The sequence below is a fragment of the Leopardus geoffroyi genome, chromosome B2, assembly GCF_018350155.1.
Source record: "Leopardus geoffroyi isolate Oge1 chromosome B2, O.geoffroyi_Oge1_pat1.0, whole genome shotgun sequence".
NCBI classification, from domain to species: domain Eukaryota; kingdom Metazoa; phylum Chordata; class Mammalia; order Carnivora; family Felidae; genus Leopardus; species Leopardus geoffroyi.
In genome coordinates, this window is record NC_059332.1 from 90,795,807 (window position 1) to 90,811,923 (window position 16,117).

The 16,117-nt window shown below is 33.4% G+C and overlaps 1 protein-coding gene across 4 annotated transcripts in view; it reads right to left on the bottom strand.

The window, feature by feature from the left end:
• ASCC3 (activating signal cointegrator 1 complex subunit 3) overlaps positions 1 to 16,117 on the bottom strand; it is a 355,335-nt gene that overhangs the window by 121,625 nt on the left and 217,593 nt on the right. For all 4 annotated transcript variants that reach the window (XM_045499142.1, XM_045499143.1, XM_045499144.1 and 1 more), the window contains exons 17-23: positions 15,960 to 16,079; positions 12,907 to 13,071; positions 10,896 to 10,982; positions 9,858 to 10,034; positions 5,557 to 5,782; positions 4,148 to 4,302; positions 1,645 to 1,743 (exon numbers count right to left, since the gene is read on the bottom strand). In XM_045499142.1, the coding sequence (XP_045355098.1) occupies positions 1,645 to 1,743; positions 4,148 to 4,302; positions 5,557 to 5,782; positions 9,858 to 10,034; positions 10,896 to 10,982; positions 12,907 to 13,071; positions 15,960 to 16,079 (1,029 nt within the window). The remainder of the gene's footprint in view (positions 1 to 1,644; positions 1,744 to 4,147; positions 4,303 to 5,556; positions 5,783 to 9,857; positions 10,035 to 10,895; positions 10,983 to 12,906; positions 13,072 to 15,959; positions 16,080 to 16,117) is intronic.

The following is a 16,117-nucleotide window of genomic DNA, read 5'->3' on the forward strand; positions in this document are numbered from 1 at the left end:
TATACTCAATTTATATTATTTATATATGCATATCATCATGTATTAACAAGTTACCAGTTTGACTCATCAGAATTTCCCAAACTTCATGCATTAAATTACTCAACTTCATAATTTTTACCAAATTATGTACTTAATATTTTTCCTTAAATTCTATTACTACATTAAGTGAAATAAGAGGAACTAGCATAAATAGAAAGTAATCATGAACACAAAACATCACTATGAAATTCTACTGCTGTCTACCCAAGGTTCCCAGCCTGAAGCTTGCTTTCTCTTCAATAAAAAGAGAAATCATGGATGAAGCATCACAGTTAAAGATATGCCAGCATCAAATTGAGTCTTTCTGCTGTTATTTATGGAAAATTTTTAAAAAATGCCCTTTTTATAGACACTTCTCTAAAGAAGACATCCAGATGGCCAACAGGCACATGAAAAGATGCTCAACGTCTCTCCTCATCAGGGAAATACAAATCAAAACCACACTCAGATATCACCTCATGCCAGTCAGAGTGGCCAAAATGAACAAATCAGGAGACTATAGATGCTGGAGAGGATGTGGAGAAACGGGAACCCTCTTGCACTGTTGGTCGGAATGCAAATTGGTGCAGCCACTCTGGAAAGCACTGTGGAGGTTCCTCAAAAAATTAAAAATAGACCTACCCTATGACCCAGCAATAGCACTGTTAGGAATTTACCCAAGGGATACAGGAGTACTGATGCATAGGGGCACTTGTACCCCAATGTTTATAGCAGCACTCTCAACAATAGCCAAATTATGGAAAGAGCCTAAATGTCCATCAACTGATGAATGGATAAAAAAATTGTGGTTTATATACACAATGGAGTACTATGTGGCAATGAGAAAGAATGAAATATGGCCCTTTGTAGCAACATGGATGGAACTGGAGAGTGTTATGCTAAGTGAAATAAGCCATACAGAGAAAGACAGATACCATATGGTTTCACTCTTATGTGGATCCTGAGAAACTTAACAGAAACCCATGGGGGAGGGGAAGGAAAAAAAAAAGAGGTTAGAGTGGGAGACAGCCAAAGCATAAGAGACTCTTAAAAACTGAGAACAAACTGCGGGTTGATGGGGGGTGGGAGGGAGGGGAGGATGGGTGATGGGTATTGAGGAGGGCACCTTCTGGGATGAGCACTGGGTGTTGTATGGAAACCAATTTGACAATAAACTTCATATACTGAAAAAAAAATAAAATAAAATGCCCTTTTTACTCTGTGAGCCAATACTCTTTAGTATTTTGTTTTTGTAACACCTAAAGTTATTAGTTTTTATTTAGTAAATAACCTAAAGTTAGTAATTTTTATTTATTTAATTTTATTTATCTATTACATTACTTATCCCATCCATTTGACATATTCCACTCCTCTGGAAGTCATGCCTTAAACCATGATAAAAATTACAATTCAATTTCTCAAACTAAGATCACATTGAATATATGAATACAATAACATGCAATTCCTGTTTTCTTTAAAACCAAATAGAAACATAAAAAATAATAAATAAAGCTTTAATGGCATTATGAAATTGTAGAGAAATAGGTAAAAACAGAAATTATTTAGTTCATATTTTCTTCTTTCTATAATAGCAACATAATAATAGAGCAACACACCCATGTTTACCTGTTTTTTTAGAACTATAAAATACTCTGAATGATAAATATGGTCATTTGTAGGATCTTCTACCCAAATCCACCAAGGTTCTCCTACTGTCCCATGGACCTAGAAAAAAAATAAGATTCTAATACTACGTATATTTTAACTCAAGTAAGGGATATTGTTGTCTGCACACCCAGCAGCCATTCTTCTCTAACAGCTTTATTGATGTATAATTTACATAACAAAGTATACTCATTTAAAGTATATAGTTCAATGGTTTTAATATATTCACAAAGTTGTACAAACTCTTCCATAATCTAATTTTAGAACTACCCCCAAAAAGGTACCTTACACCCATTTGCAGTCACTACGTATCTTCCCCCATTGGTCTGCAACCTTGACAACCCCAATCTGCTTTCTCTCTATAAAGATTTGCCTATATTGGACATTTCATATAAATAGAATCATATGTGGGCATCTGTGATTCACTTCTTTCATTTACCATGTTTTCAAGGTTCATTCATGTTGTATCATGCATCAGTCTTCATTCTTTTTAATTGACAAATAATATTCCATTGGATAGCTAGATATACTATATTTCGTGTATTCATTCCTCTCCCTCTTTTTTTTTTTTTTTTCCCTAACAAAGCTCAATCTTGTTCAGTGTTCATCTTTCTCTAATGTGACTCAGGAGAAGGTGACCACATCTCTCAGGATGATTTTGGTTAGTACAAGCCAATCAGCTTACAGCATCCTCCTTACAACAAACAGCTTGTGGTAAGGGATAGGCACATGCCCAATACCAGCCCAGTTAGACTGAAGAAAAAGTCTTCTAGTCCATGCTCTGGGTTAATGAAGTAGGGGTGTGTTTACCTTTCTCTGTTAAGTGTGAACAAGGAAGCATGAAAATATTTGCAAAGTAGCCAAGAGTGTCAGGACAGCAATATGATGGGCCCTAAATTATAGCATTACATAAAAGACTCAATCACCTTTGGAGCCTATTCTACCTTTGGAACTTTTATTGTGGAAGACAATATATTTTCCTGCATAAGTCAGTTTGAGACAGTTAGGTTTTCTATTCTTGTAGTTAACAGCTTTCTAACTGATAGAGTTTACAATAAAAACAATTAAGTACACTATCATACTAATGAATTAAACCAAACTGTAAAAAATTTTCTATGGATACTGACAGAAGTAAACAGTGTGAAAAAAAATAAAGCTTTTATGCATTTTAAAAATACTCTATTAAATACAAAATGAAATATGAGTATATGGCTAATTTATATTTTACGTGAAACTTTGTTTATACAAATATTAAATATAATTTTCTATCATGTAGCTCTCACAGAAATTCTATGAAAAACTAATTATTATTATTATTACTTATGTTTACAGATGAGGAAACTGAAGAAATTACTGGTTAGGACAGTTTACGACCAGTGGTAGATTTGCATTAGGACTGCGGTTGGGTAATTTTTGAGCACACTGACAAAATTAATTCATATTAAAGATGTACAAATGTCAGGTAATGTAGAAGATATTTACTGAAACTGAATTAGAACCTTACAATAACCATGTAAAGTAGGAATTGCCACTACAATTACTGATTTCCTTGCCTTCCTCCACTGGCTTCTTGAAAGAAAGGATTGAAACTTACTTTCTTTTGTATCTACAATCTCTACTGTACTCTTTGTACAGTAACTACTGAAAAGACAGACCTTTAAAAATTTTGACAGAATAAGAAGAGGATCAAGAGTAGATCTTCCTAAACACACACACACACACACACACACACACATACACACACACACACACACACACACAAACAGTAACACCTAAGATTTAGAAAGAAGAATCGAAGGTATACAAACAGAAACAGGCATGTTATGGGTGCCAAGGAAGGGCATTCTCAAGAAGGACGAAGTATAGTGCTGAATGTTCAGAGAAGTAAAAAAGATCTGAGAAAAAGTCATTTATTATGGCAACCGGTCAGTTTTTAGTAATCACTGAGAAAGTAGTCTCAGCAGGAGAGAAACTGGTGACCAGGAAGAAAATACAGACTACTCTTTCTACAAGTCTAATGGTAAAGAAAAGAAGAGAATGATAGTTGGAGAAATATCAGGATTAAAGGGCTTGTTTAGCACGAAGAATCTTGACTTTTTTAATAGACTCAAATGACAGAGTAAGTAGGACTGGCAAATATGAAGATACCAGAGAGAAAATTAAAGAAGACAGAGTTAATAGGCAAAGTCACTATGAAAGTGAATCACTAAACTGTTGTTCAATGCTAAATATTTAGGTCACCTAAGAGTTCTGGAAAGGTCTCATTGGTTGACATATTAATGTATTATACCATGTTTTTCTTGAGGATGATAGTAAATATTACTATACTGTTTAAAATAAATCTTCAATGTATCTTCTTTTTAGAGATTTTCTACATGCCTTAAGGACATATGTAAGGAGGTATAATTGAACCTGCAGTATAGACATTTTGTTTATCATGGATATAGATATTTTCCACTTTTACCTGATCATTCCAAGTAAAATCAGGACAGATGCTGAGCGTCACTCGGAGGACAGTCCGTGTGATGGGCTGAATGGATGCTTCCATTGTAACAGAAGGAATCTGATGAACACATTGTTTGACCTTGAGCCCAATATTCACATGATGCAGCATGTGACCTGTAAGGAAAACATCACATAGAAGAAATGTGTTCAGACAGAAAAAAAGCAATATAATCTGACTTGTAAATGGGATTTCAGAGAAGGTGGTTTTATTGCTTGTTTTATGATTTGCTATGTAGAATAGCTGACATTCTTGACCTGGCATGTTTGAATATTTTGTAATAGTTAACTTGAATTAGCAATTCATAGCTCTGAAAACCAGTATCAAGGTTTCTTCAGCTATTAATAGGGTTCTTAAAATTACTGAAACTTGACAGTGTTTAAACTACTATAAACAGTTCCACTTCTCCTAGTTAGCTCATGACATAGTATAAAAATATTCAGTATTTTGTGAAAACAGCCATTAATTTACAGAAAGTCTATTTCTCAACATTATAACCATGATAGGAAATGTTTTGGTAATAAAACACAAATCACCCATCCAAACTCATTTCCAGAAAAATGCTAAAATATAAAATATGGTCACATAGCACACAATTAACAAGTTATACATATTTTCATGAATGATTAGATTCTGAAATAGTTATGTCTGGGAATGCCAGGGTCGGGGGGGGGGGGTCACAAACAGATGTGACTAACTATAGACATTTTCCTACTTCAGTTCAAGCAATTAAGTGGAAACAGATTATATTTAATAGTATCAACATTTCTTGTCTATCTAGGTCCTTCGTAATATAATTTCTTAAAGCAAGATTATGAACAGATCAAAATGTTCTATGTTCACCAGAATCTGAACTAAAGTGATTTTCCTTATTTTGATACAACATTTACATGTTACTCCAGTGTGAGTGCTCTCAACTTCCTTCGTTAATATTCTCAAGTTCTCTCTATTTCATTGATACTTCCCTTCTACCATTCTATCTTGAAAGTGTTCTCACTATACAAGTGAAATAACTACCTCAACCTCTCTTTACATCTTTGGACCTTATCCCTCCCCCCTTATTCCTCCTCAGCCTGACTCCCTTCATATGTAATGTCTATTCTGTTCTGAATGTGAAATATTAACTAGTCAATACATTATACATTTGTCCAATAAAATGTTCAGGTACATGAAAATGTATGGAGAAATAATTTTTCAACATCATATAAACACAGAAGAACAAATGTTATTTACATATTGATACCAACGTGATTTAAAATGGTAAAAATTTATCTTGAGTAATGTGAAAATGCACAATAGTTCTCTTTTATATCTAATAAACTTTTATTTGTACAGAATAATACATTAAAACACTTTTGCTTCCTTCTTACCTATTTCATCTTTCCTCATGTCTTTCAGCTTATCCACAGTAAGGTTTTTTTCTTCTAATCTTGTTAGAATGTGTGGTGGTAACACTGAAAACTGTCTCAAAGGGCTAGCCCAACCCCAAAGCCTCTTGTCAATGACTTTACTAAGATTCAGGAGCCTGTAGGTCATGGCAGGCCAACGTTTCCTCAGAGCAATTTCAAAAAGAGCACGAACAATTCTAGCTGCATTCTGAAGAATAAAAAGAGGGTCAGTAGTTAGGTACAGTGTACTTGTAAATTTGTCAAATTTGTCATTCACACCCAGTTTTAAAAGAAGTATGCCAAGTTGCATCCTTTAATTGTAGGCAACATCTATTCTCATATAACCCTATTTATCTTGATTGTTTTTACATAAGAATAATTACATCCTTCATATGTGGACGGTATCTTGTTTAATTCTCAGATGGCAGCCTCATTTCCAAGTTTCCAGGAAGCTCCACCCTACACCCCGTAACCAGGAATGAAGGAGATAAAATGTATATAAAGTACTTAGTATGCTGTTGAGGCCATTTAGAATATAAGAGACAGTCAAGGATATTCTTGGGTATATAGTGGAATGATTATAAGTCTACTTATGAAAATAAGGAGGACTTTGGGATCCAGTCAGATGGAAAAATCAGTAAGAGAAGAGTGATAAAGGAAGTACTGATGAGTGTAGCTATCTGTATTGGTGGCTCTCTAAAAACCAAGCAACATATTAACAGCATTATGTATCTAATTTAATCTATTATCTCATTTAATCTTCATAACAACTGCATTTGATCTTGATATTATGATTTTACAGATGAAGATACTAGAGCTTGGTATGGTCAATAATTTGACCAAGATCACACAGATAGTTTGTGTCACAGTATCTATTCAAAGTCAGGTCTAAACAACTCCAATTTAACTCCAAAATTCTAAATTCGATGGTCAGGATAATTTCATTAATAGACATATAGAAAGCTACAATGTTTGAAGCCTATTAAGCATCTCCACAGTTAGTTTCTATTTGTTTTGCCCTCTTCCCTCTATCATTAACTTTGCATATTTTTACTGAAGATTGTTTTTATAGTCATGAACTTGGAGATACCTCATAGAATTTAATGACATCTATATCTGAAAATGAAGACTTTAAAAACTTCGATTTCTCTATCTAAAATCTTCACTCTTTCTCTTCTCTTTTTATGATTTTGACCAAGATCGAAGTTATGAGGTAAAAATGATCATAAGAGTTAAGGGATTTGATATTACATTTTATATAAAATATGTATTTGTCTCTTAACAAATTCAACTACTTTTTATCAGTATTAGAAATTTAAGAACAAAAATGGTACTTAGAAGTATAAGGACAGTTTGGATACCTATTAAAAATTACAGGATGGCTTTTATTAAGCCAAGAGAATGATAAATGAAATAAACATTTTGATTATTATATCTACCAAAGAGATTTTCTTCTTGCATCATTCCTAGTTGCTCTTGTAAGAACATGCCAGGCTAATTTTCCCAACTGTATCTGAAAGTATGTTATTTTTTTATGTCACAACCTACAGTTGTTCCCTAAAAGCGAAAAGAAATGGAAGGAGGAATCCCATGTGAGATATAAGCAGGCATTTTAATCTGGAATGATATAAATTGAGTGAGCATAGTGATTAAAGTCTCTAAAATGTGCAGTTTAGAGAAGCTAAATATAGGATTCTTTATAAAATCATAGAATATTTGAGCTAAGGATTTATCTCGGGCCTGAGATAATCAAGTTTTAGAAATACAGAAGGGATGATTACTATTTTACAGAGCTGAGAGGGTGTTTGTGGAACTGTTGATGGCTTAAACTTAAAACATAAACTCAAAAGTAATTTATCCCACGCATTCAAGAATAATAAACCCACAATAGCCATTTAAGAGAAACCAGGATGCTTTGAGATATAACCTTAATTTTCTGAGACTGACTTTCTGAGCACCAATCATGAAGAAACCGTAAGTTTTACATTATAAAGCAATCCATCTGTCAGTCTTGATAATCTTGAATCAACCATAAATGGGCCAGATTATTCATCTGGAACCCAGAAAAGCTTTAACTTTTAGAGAAGTCATTAACTGTTTCAATATAAAATCATTAGAAAACATAAAATGAGAATATAGTATTATTTTTCAGAAAAACAGATTAAAGAAGTTAGAAACAATGGTTCCTATAGAAGTCACAGAGTTTTGAGACTATATATAAATTTTTATGGCAGGAAACACATGTCTTCTAAAATGCAAAAAGAAAAGGAAGTTTTCACCACATACACATTTGCTTTACAGAGTATATGAAATCACCTGGTTCCTTGGCTACTTTGATTAAATTACTGAATTCATTCAAATTGCTTGCCAATATGTCTTGGTTCATGTTTGCAAATATTTCATGTTTATAGTTATCTTAAAGCACCCCTGAGTATTTATGGCTGTTAATACTAATTTATTTAACACAAACATACTTTTTCTATATAAAGTTTTTGAACAAAACTACCAACATAAGATACGTAGTAGAATCATTTCTGTATTTATAATAAGATTAAGCTTTTATTTTTCCTTAACTTAGAGGAGGCATTACTCAATAAAAAATGATGAAAAAGGAATTTTTTTAAATTTTATTTTATTTTTTTAATTTTTTTTTTTTTAACGTTTATTTTACTTTTAGACAGAGACAGAGCATGAACGGGGGAGGGTCAGAGAGAGGGAGACACAGAATTGGAAGCAGGCTCCAGGCTCTGAGCTATCAGCCCAGAGCCCGACGCGGGGCTCGAACTCACGGACCGTGAGATCGTGACCTGGGCTGAAGTCGGACGCTTAACCGACTGAGCCACCCAGGCGCCCCTAAAATTTTATTTTAATTACAGTATAGTTAGTATACAGTGTTATATCAGTTTCAGGTGTACAACATAGTGATTCAACAATTCCATACCTCATACTGGTGTTCATCATGAGAAGTGTACTCCTGAATTCGCACCCTTATTTCACTCATCCCCCCACCCACCTCCCCTCTGGTAACCATCCATTTGTTCTTTATAATTAAGAGTCTGTTTCTTGGTTTGTTTCTCTTTCGAAAAAGGTATTCTTGGGGTGCCTGGGTGGCTCAGTTAAGCGTCTGACTCTTGGTTTTGGCTCAGGACATGATCTCACAGTTAGTGAGTTCGAGCCCTGCATCAGGCTCTGCACTAACGTGCAGAGCCTGCTTGGGATTCTCTGTCTCCCTCTCTCTCTGCCCCTCCCCTGTGTGCACTCTCTCTCTCTTCCAATCTCTCTCTCAAAAATAAATAAACAGTTTTAAAAAATTAAAAGAAAAAGGTATTTTTGATTAAGAGTATGTTTTTATTTTATTTATTTATTTAAAAAAAAATTTTTTTTTCAACGTTTATTTATTTTTTGGGGGGACAGAGAGAGACAGAGCATGAATGGGGGAGGGGCAGAGAGAGAGGGAGACACAGAATCGGAAACAGGCTCCAGGCTCTGAGCCATCAGCCCAGAGCCTGACGCGGGGCTGGAACTCACGGACCGCGAGATCGTGACCTGGCTGAAGTCGGATGCTCAACCGACTGCGCCACCCAGGCGCCCCAAGAGTATGTTTTTAAATAAAGGTCTAGAAGAGAAAACTCATTTGAAAGGTAAATACTGCAAAAAATAACCTATTTTACTTCACGTGAAGTCTTGAATATAAATACTACAACATTTTACGCTACAGCATTTTAAAAAAATATATATTTAATGAGCAGTCATTTAGGGAATAATTTTCTTTCAGTTCTCTATTTTTAAGTATCACCAAAAGGGAAAAAAGATTATTATTTTTTTTTTATCAGAGACTTATCATGGTGAACATGTGGTATGAAGTAGTTATTAAGCCTTATTTAATGGTAAAAAAATGTTTATATTTCTAACACTTGGGGTAAGCTACAAAGGTTCCACAATCTTTTACTTTGCTTGAAATATTCATGTATTATTGCCTTTGTAAGTAAAAGAAATGTATCATGTAAAGCAGAAAAACACAAATGTTGATATTTTTAAACTGTACAATGAAAACAGTAGCAACATCAAAAGAGCCAAACCAACCACCAAATCCCACTTCCATTTCTGATCTAATAGCATAGGTGGCATAAAAGATGTGCAAATTAAATAGAACTAGTACTGCAATAAAATGGTAATTGCTAGCATGTCACAATGCAATACATTCAGAGTATAGCATGAATTAATTTCTTGAGTCTCTAGAAGTAACCAAGAAAGGGCAAACAGGAAGGGAGTAATATTCTTACCTGTGCAACATATGCAGAATCTGATATAAGGGAGAAACTGTCCATCTCTCCTCGGCTGATATAAGTTTGAAGTAGGATGTTTATTTTCCCATAACTGTTCTCTACACCTCCAGGAGCCGAGAGTTCACAGAAATTGTTTAATAAGGCATCTAGCTCTTCTATTTCCTCTTCTCTGACCTGGAAGAATCAATGTTTCTGTAAGATTATTTGGGATGATTTATTGAAATTTTTCATATTGAAACTAAACCACATTACATATTTTTTAAAAGTTTCCATTTGATGTAATGCAACATTTTTCTTTTGTATACTAATATATAGTAATTTTTTCATAGGTAGCTAATAAAATACAATAAGAAACTATCTTGAGGCTGATACAATTACATTTTATTATTCATCACCAATATTAAAGTTGCCATTGACATATAAAAATTTGATATGCCACAAAAATTAAATCTTCTGACCTCACCATCCTTCAGTTGATGAGATTTCATATTTTATTTGACCAGAGTAAAACCTCTGCCCAAATGGATTAGGGCAAACTTGAATTATCTTCAAATGCATTCATTACAGTCATATATTTTTATATGGTATAACACATTCATAGCTTAAAGCTGTGAAGTACTATGATTCACAGTATTAAAGTTTCCACTGTTAATAAGATTAAATTATAATACAGGTACAGAAATACTTATATCTAAGTTTGAATCATGCATGTCCTTTATATTTTCTTCAGTGAACCTTATATTGCAAATAAACCAAAATCTACAAACTATATTCTCTGCTAGTTTCATTACTGCAAAACCTACTTAAATTATATTTGATTTGCAGTAGAGAGCAAAGAATAATGTCAGAGATGACATAATATCACAATCTAGGATAGTGGGCATTGTTGATAAATGGAAGAATACTGCTGGTACTCCAAGTGCGAAGTGCCATACAGCTTATAGTGTATCAGGAATAACAATTAACTATAAGCTTTTATAAATAGATGAATGTATATATGCTATATGCATTGATTTAAGCTTCAAGTAATCTTACCTTGATTTGATCAAATTCTTCAGCTTTGGAGACTATAGCAAAAATATCACTTTCTGTTTTGTGAGCATCAAAGAGTTCATTGAAGGTCTACCAAGGTAAGTGTTATATTTGATTAAAATAGAATATCCAGTGAAATATTTTCAATTAAAAAGTGACTATACATCAAAACATTCTTAGAGAATATTTGAGTCCTAAACAATTCAGAGTTATTATGTCTGTGGCATACTATTCCTGAGCATTGTTTTAAACATCAAATTTATCAGAGACTAAAAAGTTTCCTAAAACATAATTAGCTGGAGAAGACTTTTAGAAGCAAAAAGATCAATCAAGTCAGTTATTAAAACCTACATTAGATATCTGAAAAAACGTTCAGCATAACAGTCCAGTCTTGGCACATTTTCAGCATTGGCATATGGAAATCTGCACTATTCACCAACTTTAAGCTGATCCTACATCATATAAAATTCAAAGAGGCATAACTAAAATTATGTAACCTGAAAATTCTGGCGAAGGTATCGTAATATTACTAGTGAGGGAATGTAGAACTTCAGGAGACTGAGAAGAAAAAAAATCAGTTAATAAGACCATACAGAATATAGATAAAGCTGAAGAATGGCTGCAGTTCTTGAAAGAGCTACAGGCACAATATGTAGTTGGACAGCAACATACTACCAAGTGGGAAAATGAGAAACGTTACTTAGCAGACAAAATGAGTGCATGTGAGCCCGTGACGGAAGCAGCAGAGAGCTAGGGAAGATGTTCTGGGTTAAGGAAGATCAGATCACAGTTGTGAGATGATACATGTTGAAAGAAGAAACCTAAAGTGCTCTACAAATTCAAGATTTAATCGGGGAAAGATGAAGAAAAGCTAGTATGCACACAAAGGTGTTTTCTGAAAACTGTTATATGCCTAAGCACGTTAAATGAGTACAAAATTTAGATTTCATACAGGCCTAGGTTTTCATATTTCTGAGGAAATTTCACTTTCGTGATTTATATTACTTTTCCATTTAAAAAATAAAATTAAGGGCACCTGAGTAGCTCAGGCAGCTAAGCGTCTGACTTTGGCTCAGGTCATGATCTCATGATTTGTGAGTTCAAAGCCCACATCAGGCTCTGTGCTGACAGCTCAGAGTCTAGAACCTGCTTCAGATTCTGGGTTTCCCTCTCTCTCTGACCCTCCCCCACTCTCACTCTATGTATGTCTCTCTCTGTCCCTCTCAAAAGTAAACATTTAAAAAAAAAAAATAAAATAAAAAATAAAATTAGGTACAAAAAAAAAGAATATAAAAAAATAATTCAAACTCTTTCTCTATAAAAGGAGAGTAAAAATGTGCTTTAACCCATCTTGGTCTTTGAAATTAAGACTTTCCTCACAGGTAATCCCTGGTTACATTTTTCCATGTATTAACATATGTAGGTGCATATACATGCCTACAAACACACATAAAAACATGCATATATTCCTTAAAATGTAAATATTATAGTGGCATCCTATCTTACACAAAATCATGTTAAAAGGCAACAAGCAAGGATACATTGTGCAGTCTAAATTATCCATGAAACCTCTTAAATTGCCCAAATGGTATAGCTTGGCTGAACTGATAATTGCATTAGTTTTTCTAACTCTTCTTTAGCCAATGTTTCTCAATAACCTGCAAGTAATTTTTCAACTTTTTGTTCACTGATACCATGAAGCCATCACCTCCTCCCTAATTTCATTCAGGCATTCGTTCAACTGGTCTCCCCCAAATGCTCAATGTTTTAGGCTTGGGTGTGTCTACTACTTAGGATATACTCACTGAACAGATGGCAAGAGCGTCCTTATTTTTTAAAGTCTTATTTTCTCTTGTGTTTACTGTATTATGTTATTGAATTCATATAAGTTAAGTGCATTTTGTTCTATTAGTTGCTTTAGTTACTTTACATTAATGCTATATTTTGAAGTCCAGAAACATATATACATCTAAGAACAAACATATTATTGTATTTGTTCCACTGAGTATAATACCTCAATGGTGTTGTACTTAATATAGTAGTGGCTAGCAGTTCTACCCAAATCAGTTGAGGAAAAATATCCAGTTCGCTCTTCAAAACGAATCATCCGAGCTTTGTCTAGTTTTCGTCCAACTTCAATGACCAACTGTTCTCGGTGCTTTGCTAATGTTGGGTCAATCTGTAGGAAAAAATATATATATAAATACTTGGATATTTCTTTAGAGAGTCATCATTTGCAAATATATACCTATTTATGGAAATTAAAATTTTTTGTTGATGCTTTAGTTAGAATAAAAATTTTTATAAATTTAGTACATAACTAGAACATATTTTAATCCATTAAATAAAGTAAGCCTTTATTAAGATTGGGGGGCCTGGGTGGCTCAGGCGGTTGGGCGTCTGACTTCGGCCCAGGTCATGATCTCATGGTTTGTGGGTTCGAACCCTGCATCGGGCTCTGTGCTGACAGCTCAGAGCCTGGAGCCTGCTTTGAATTGTGTCTCCCTCTCTCTCTGCCCCTTCCCTACTCACACTCTGTCTCTCTCTGTCTCTCAAAAATAAATAAGCATTGAAAAAAAATTTTTTTAAATTAAGATTAAAAAAGTGATCAATCTTTATATTATCTTTAGATGGATAGGAATATTTCAGAATCTAAAATTCATTGAGATGCAATCCTAAATAGATGCCACTATGGCAAGGATGGACAAAGCAGAGCAGAAAATCAACTATATAGAAGACAAAATTATGGAGAATAATGAAGCAGAAAAAAAGGGGAATCAAAGGCAAAAGATCATGATACAAGACTTAGAGAACTCCATGATTTATTAGAAAGGAATAACATCTGAATCATAGGAGGCCCAGAAGATGAAGAGAGAGAAAAAGGGGCAGAAGCTTTATGTGAGGAAATTATAGCAGAAAACTTTCCTAACGTGGGGAAGGACACAGACATTAAAATCCAAGAAGCACAGAGAACTCTCCAGTAGATTCAACAAAACCCAACCATCACAAGGCATATCATAGTCAAATTCACTAAAATTCTTACTTGGTCTTAAGAACAGAAATCAGATATAAGTAAAACAATCTATCTTCTCCCTCCTACACTAAAATAACTAGGGATTTTAAAATATCATACTTCATCAGCTTTTGGAGAAATTATAGTGAGGACGATTTTCTCTATTAAAGATATAAACAAATAAATGCAAAATTATCCTTTCAAGAGTATGACTTCAGTGTTCTAGCAGTTTTCACAACTGCTGATGGAAAAACCCATTTGCCTATAATAATAATAAAAGCAAAGAGTAAGATGAAGTTGACAAGAAATTTTTGAATAGTTTTGAATTTTACAGCCTTTTCTAAGCAGAAAGGACATTTAACACAAGATATTAACAAAAATTCTTAAGTATTGTGATGTATGTGTGTTTGTATAAGTATGTGTATGTATATACACATATACACAGGCATACACACCAAGTACTGAAGATCATGCTCTGGTCATGAACAATAAATATGACCTTTAAGTGGGACTGAGGGGAGTATAAAAATTCTTTGGAAATCAACTGATGAGTCAATACTCCTACTATTCATTCTAACCTAGATTTTGATGGCAGCATATTCATATACCAAACATAGCTAAAACAAATTTAAAAATAAGAAAAATGAGGCAAAGGAAGTCAAATGTAGGGAAGATGGAATCAAAAGCCATTAACAAACATGAAAGTCTTAAAATTTGCTATAAATGATATACTGTATGTATCAGGTTCATCTTATAAAACCATTTTATTCATCACATGTTACTAAACCATTAAAAAATACGTTGGACAACATGATTTGTGTCAGTTCACATGAGTTTGTGGCTACAAATTCTTACTGAGTAATAAAACAAACACGTAAGTAAAAAGAAAATTAAAATGAAAATTAAAAGTCCCTAAACTGTGAAGATAGTAAAACTATGTACCTCAGAAAGAAAAAAAAAAATCACTTTCTTTACACTAGAAAATTATACAAAAATGACTTCTTATATTAATCTAATACTTAAAAAAATCAATGTGTTTATTTTGCCCCAAGATTTGCAACGGCTTAGCCCATGAAAATATGTGTTGTGTTTCATCTTCCTCTACCCTTTCAGAATATTTTCATAGTGCCATTGACTATTTTCACAAGCCTCTATTTGTAGCAAGGTCTTTTTTTTTTTTTTCCTCCTAACCCTTAAGTTTCAATTTTTCCATGGTCAAGTCTACAGCACAGGAAAAGGAAAAATGACAAAAAAGATTGGCCACTGCTTTGATAAGACAATGGAATATATACAAAAGCTAAATTAACAGTGAATTGGGAAAACTATAATTTTAAGTTCAGTTCAACTTTGCTACTTTTGACTTAATACTAGTGAATATCCATACGATGATGGTGACAGAATGTTTTCATTAGACAACTGATTTTATCTGTAATTAGGAAGCATTTACAGTATATAAAACAGAGTTCTAGAAAAGACAAGATCTTACAGAATCTGTAAGCCATGTGGACCACACAACTGTAAAGTTCACAGGAAGGGCTGCTACAACATAAATCTGGTTCTGTCACTGTGTTCAGTGGAACTGATTCAAGCCTTCACACTGTTAATAACTCATTAATGCTATCTTTTAATTTAGGAATAAAGGCTTAGAAGGGACTTGATAAGAGGAACATACTTCATAAACATAAGCCTGTGATTAAAAGTGATCTATAATTCTCACGTCTGGTTTAATCTAATTACCTTTATTTATTATAGTTTTTTAAAAAATCACAGCAAAATATCAATATCAAATGGAAATGTACCTGAATAATAAACTGATAATATATAAAGACTCACTTTTTAGTATCAGTGGGAAAAGATATAAAGTAAAATAATTACAAGTGGCAAATTTAATTTTCCTTCATATTTTCTAAAAAAGATTAAAGCTCTTTGTTTTTCTTCTATGTACCTAACTCTATTCAGATGAGGCAGAAGTAGCAAATATTTATCCTCATATCATAAAAAGATTACAAAACCAAAAAGAAGGCTTGTTTTTTTTCAATAAATGAGTTTTCTACCTGATAAGCCTTGTGACTGATGCCATATACTAATGGATTTGCTCTCATCCGTACATAAAGATAAGTGTAACTTATCCACTTCACTGCTTCTTCCACATTAGTAACTGTTCCCAGAGCAATCTGCAAATCAAAAATATAACAAAAATTAAACTAATGCA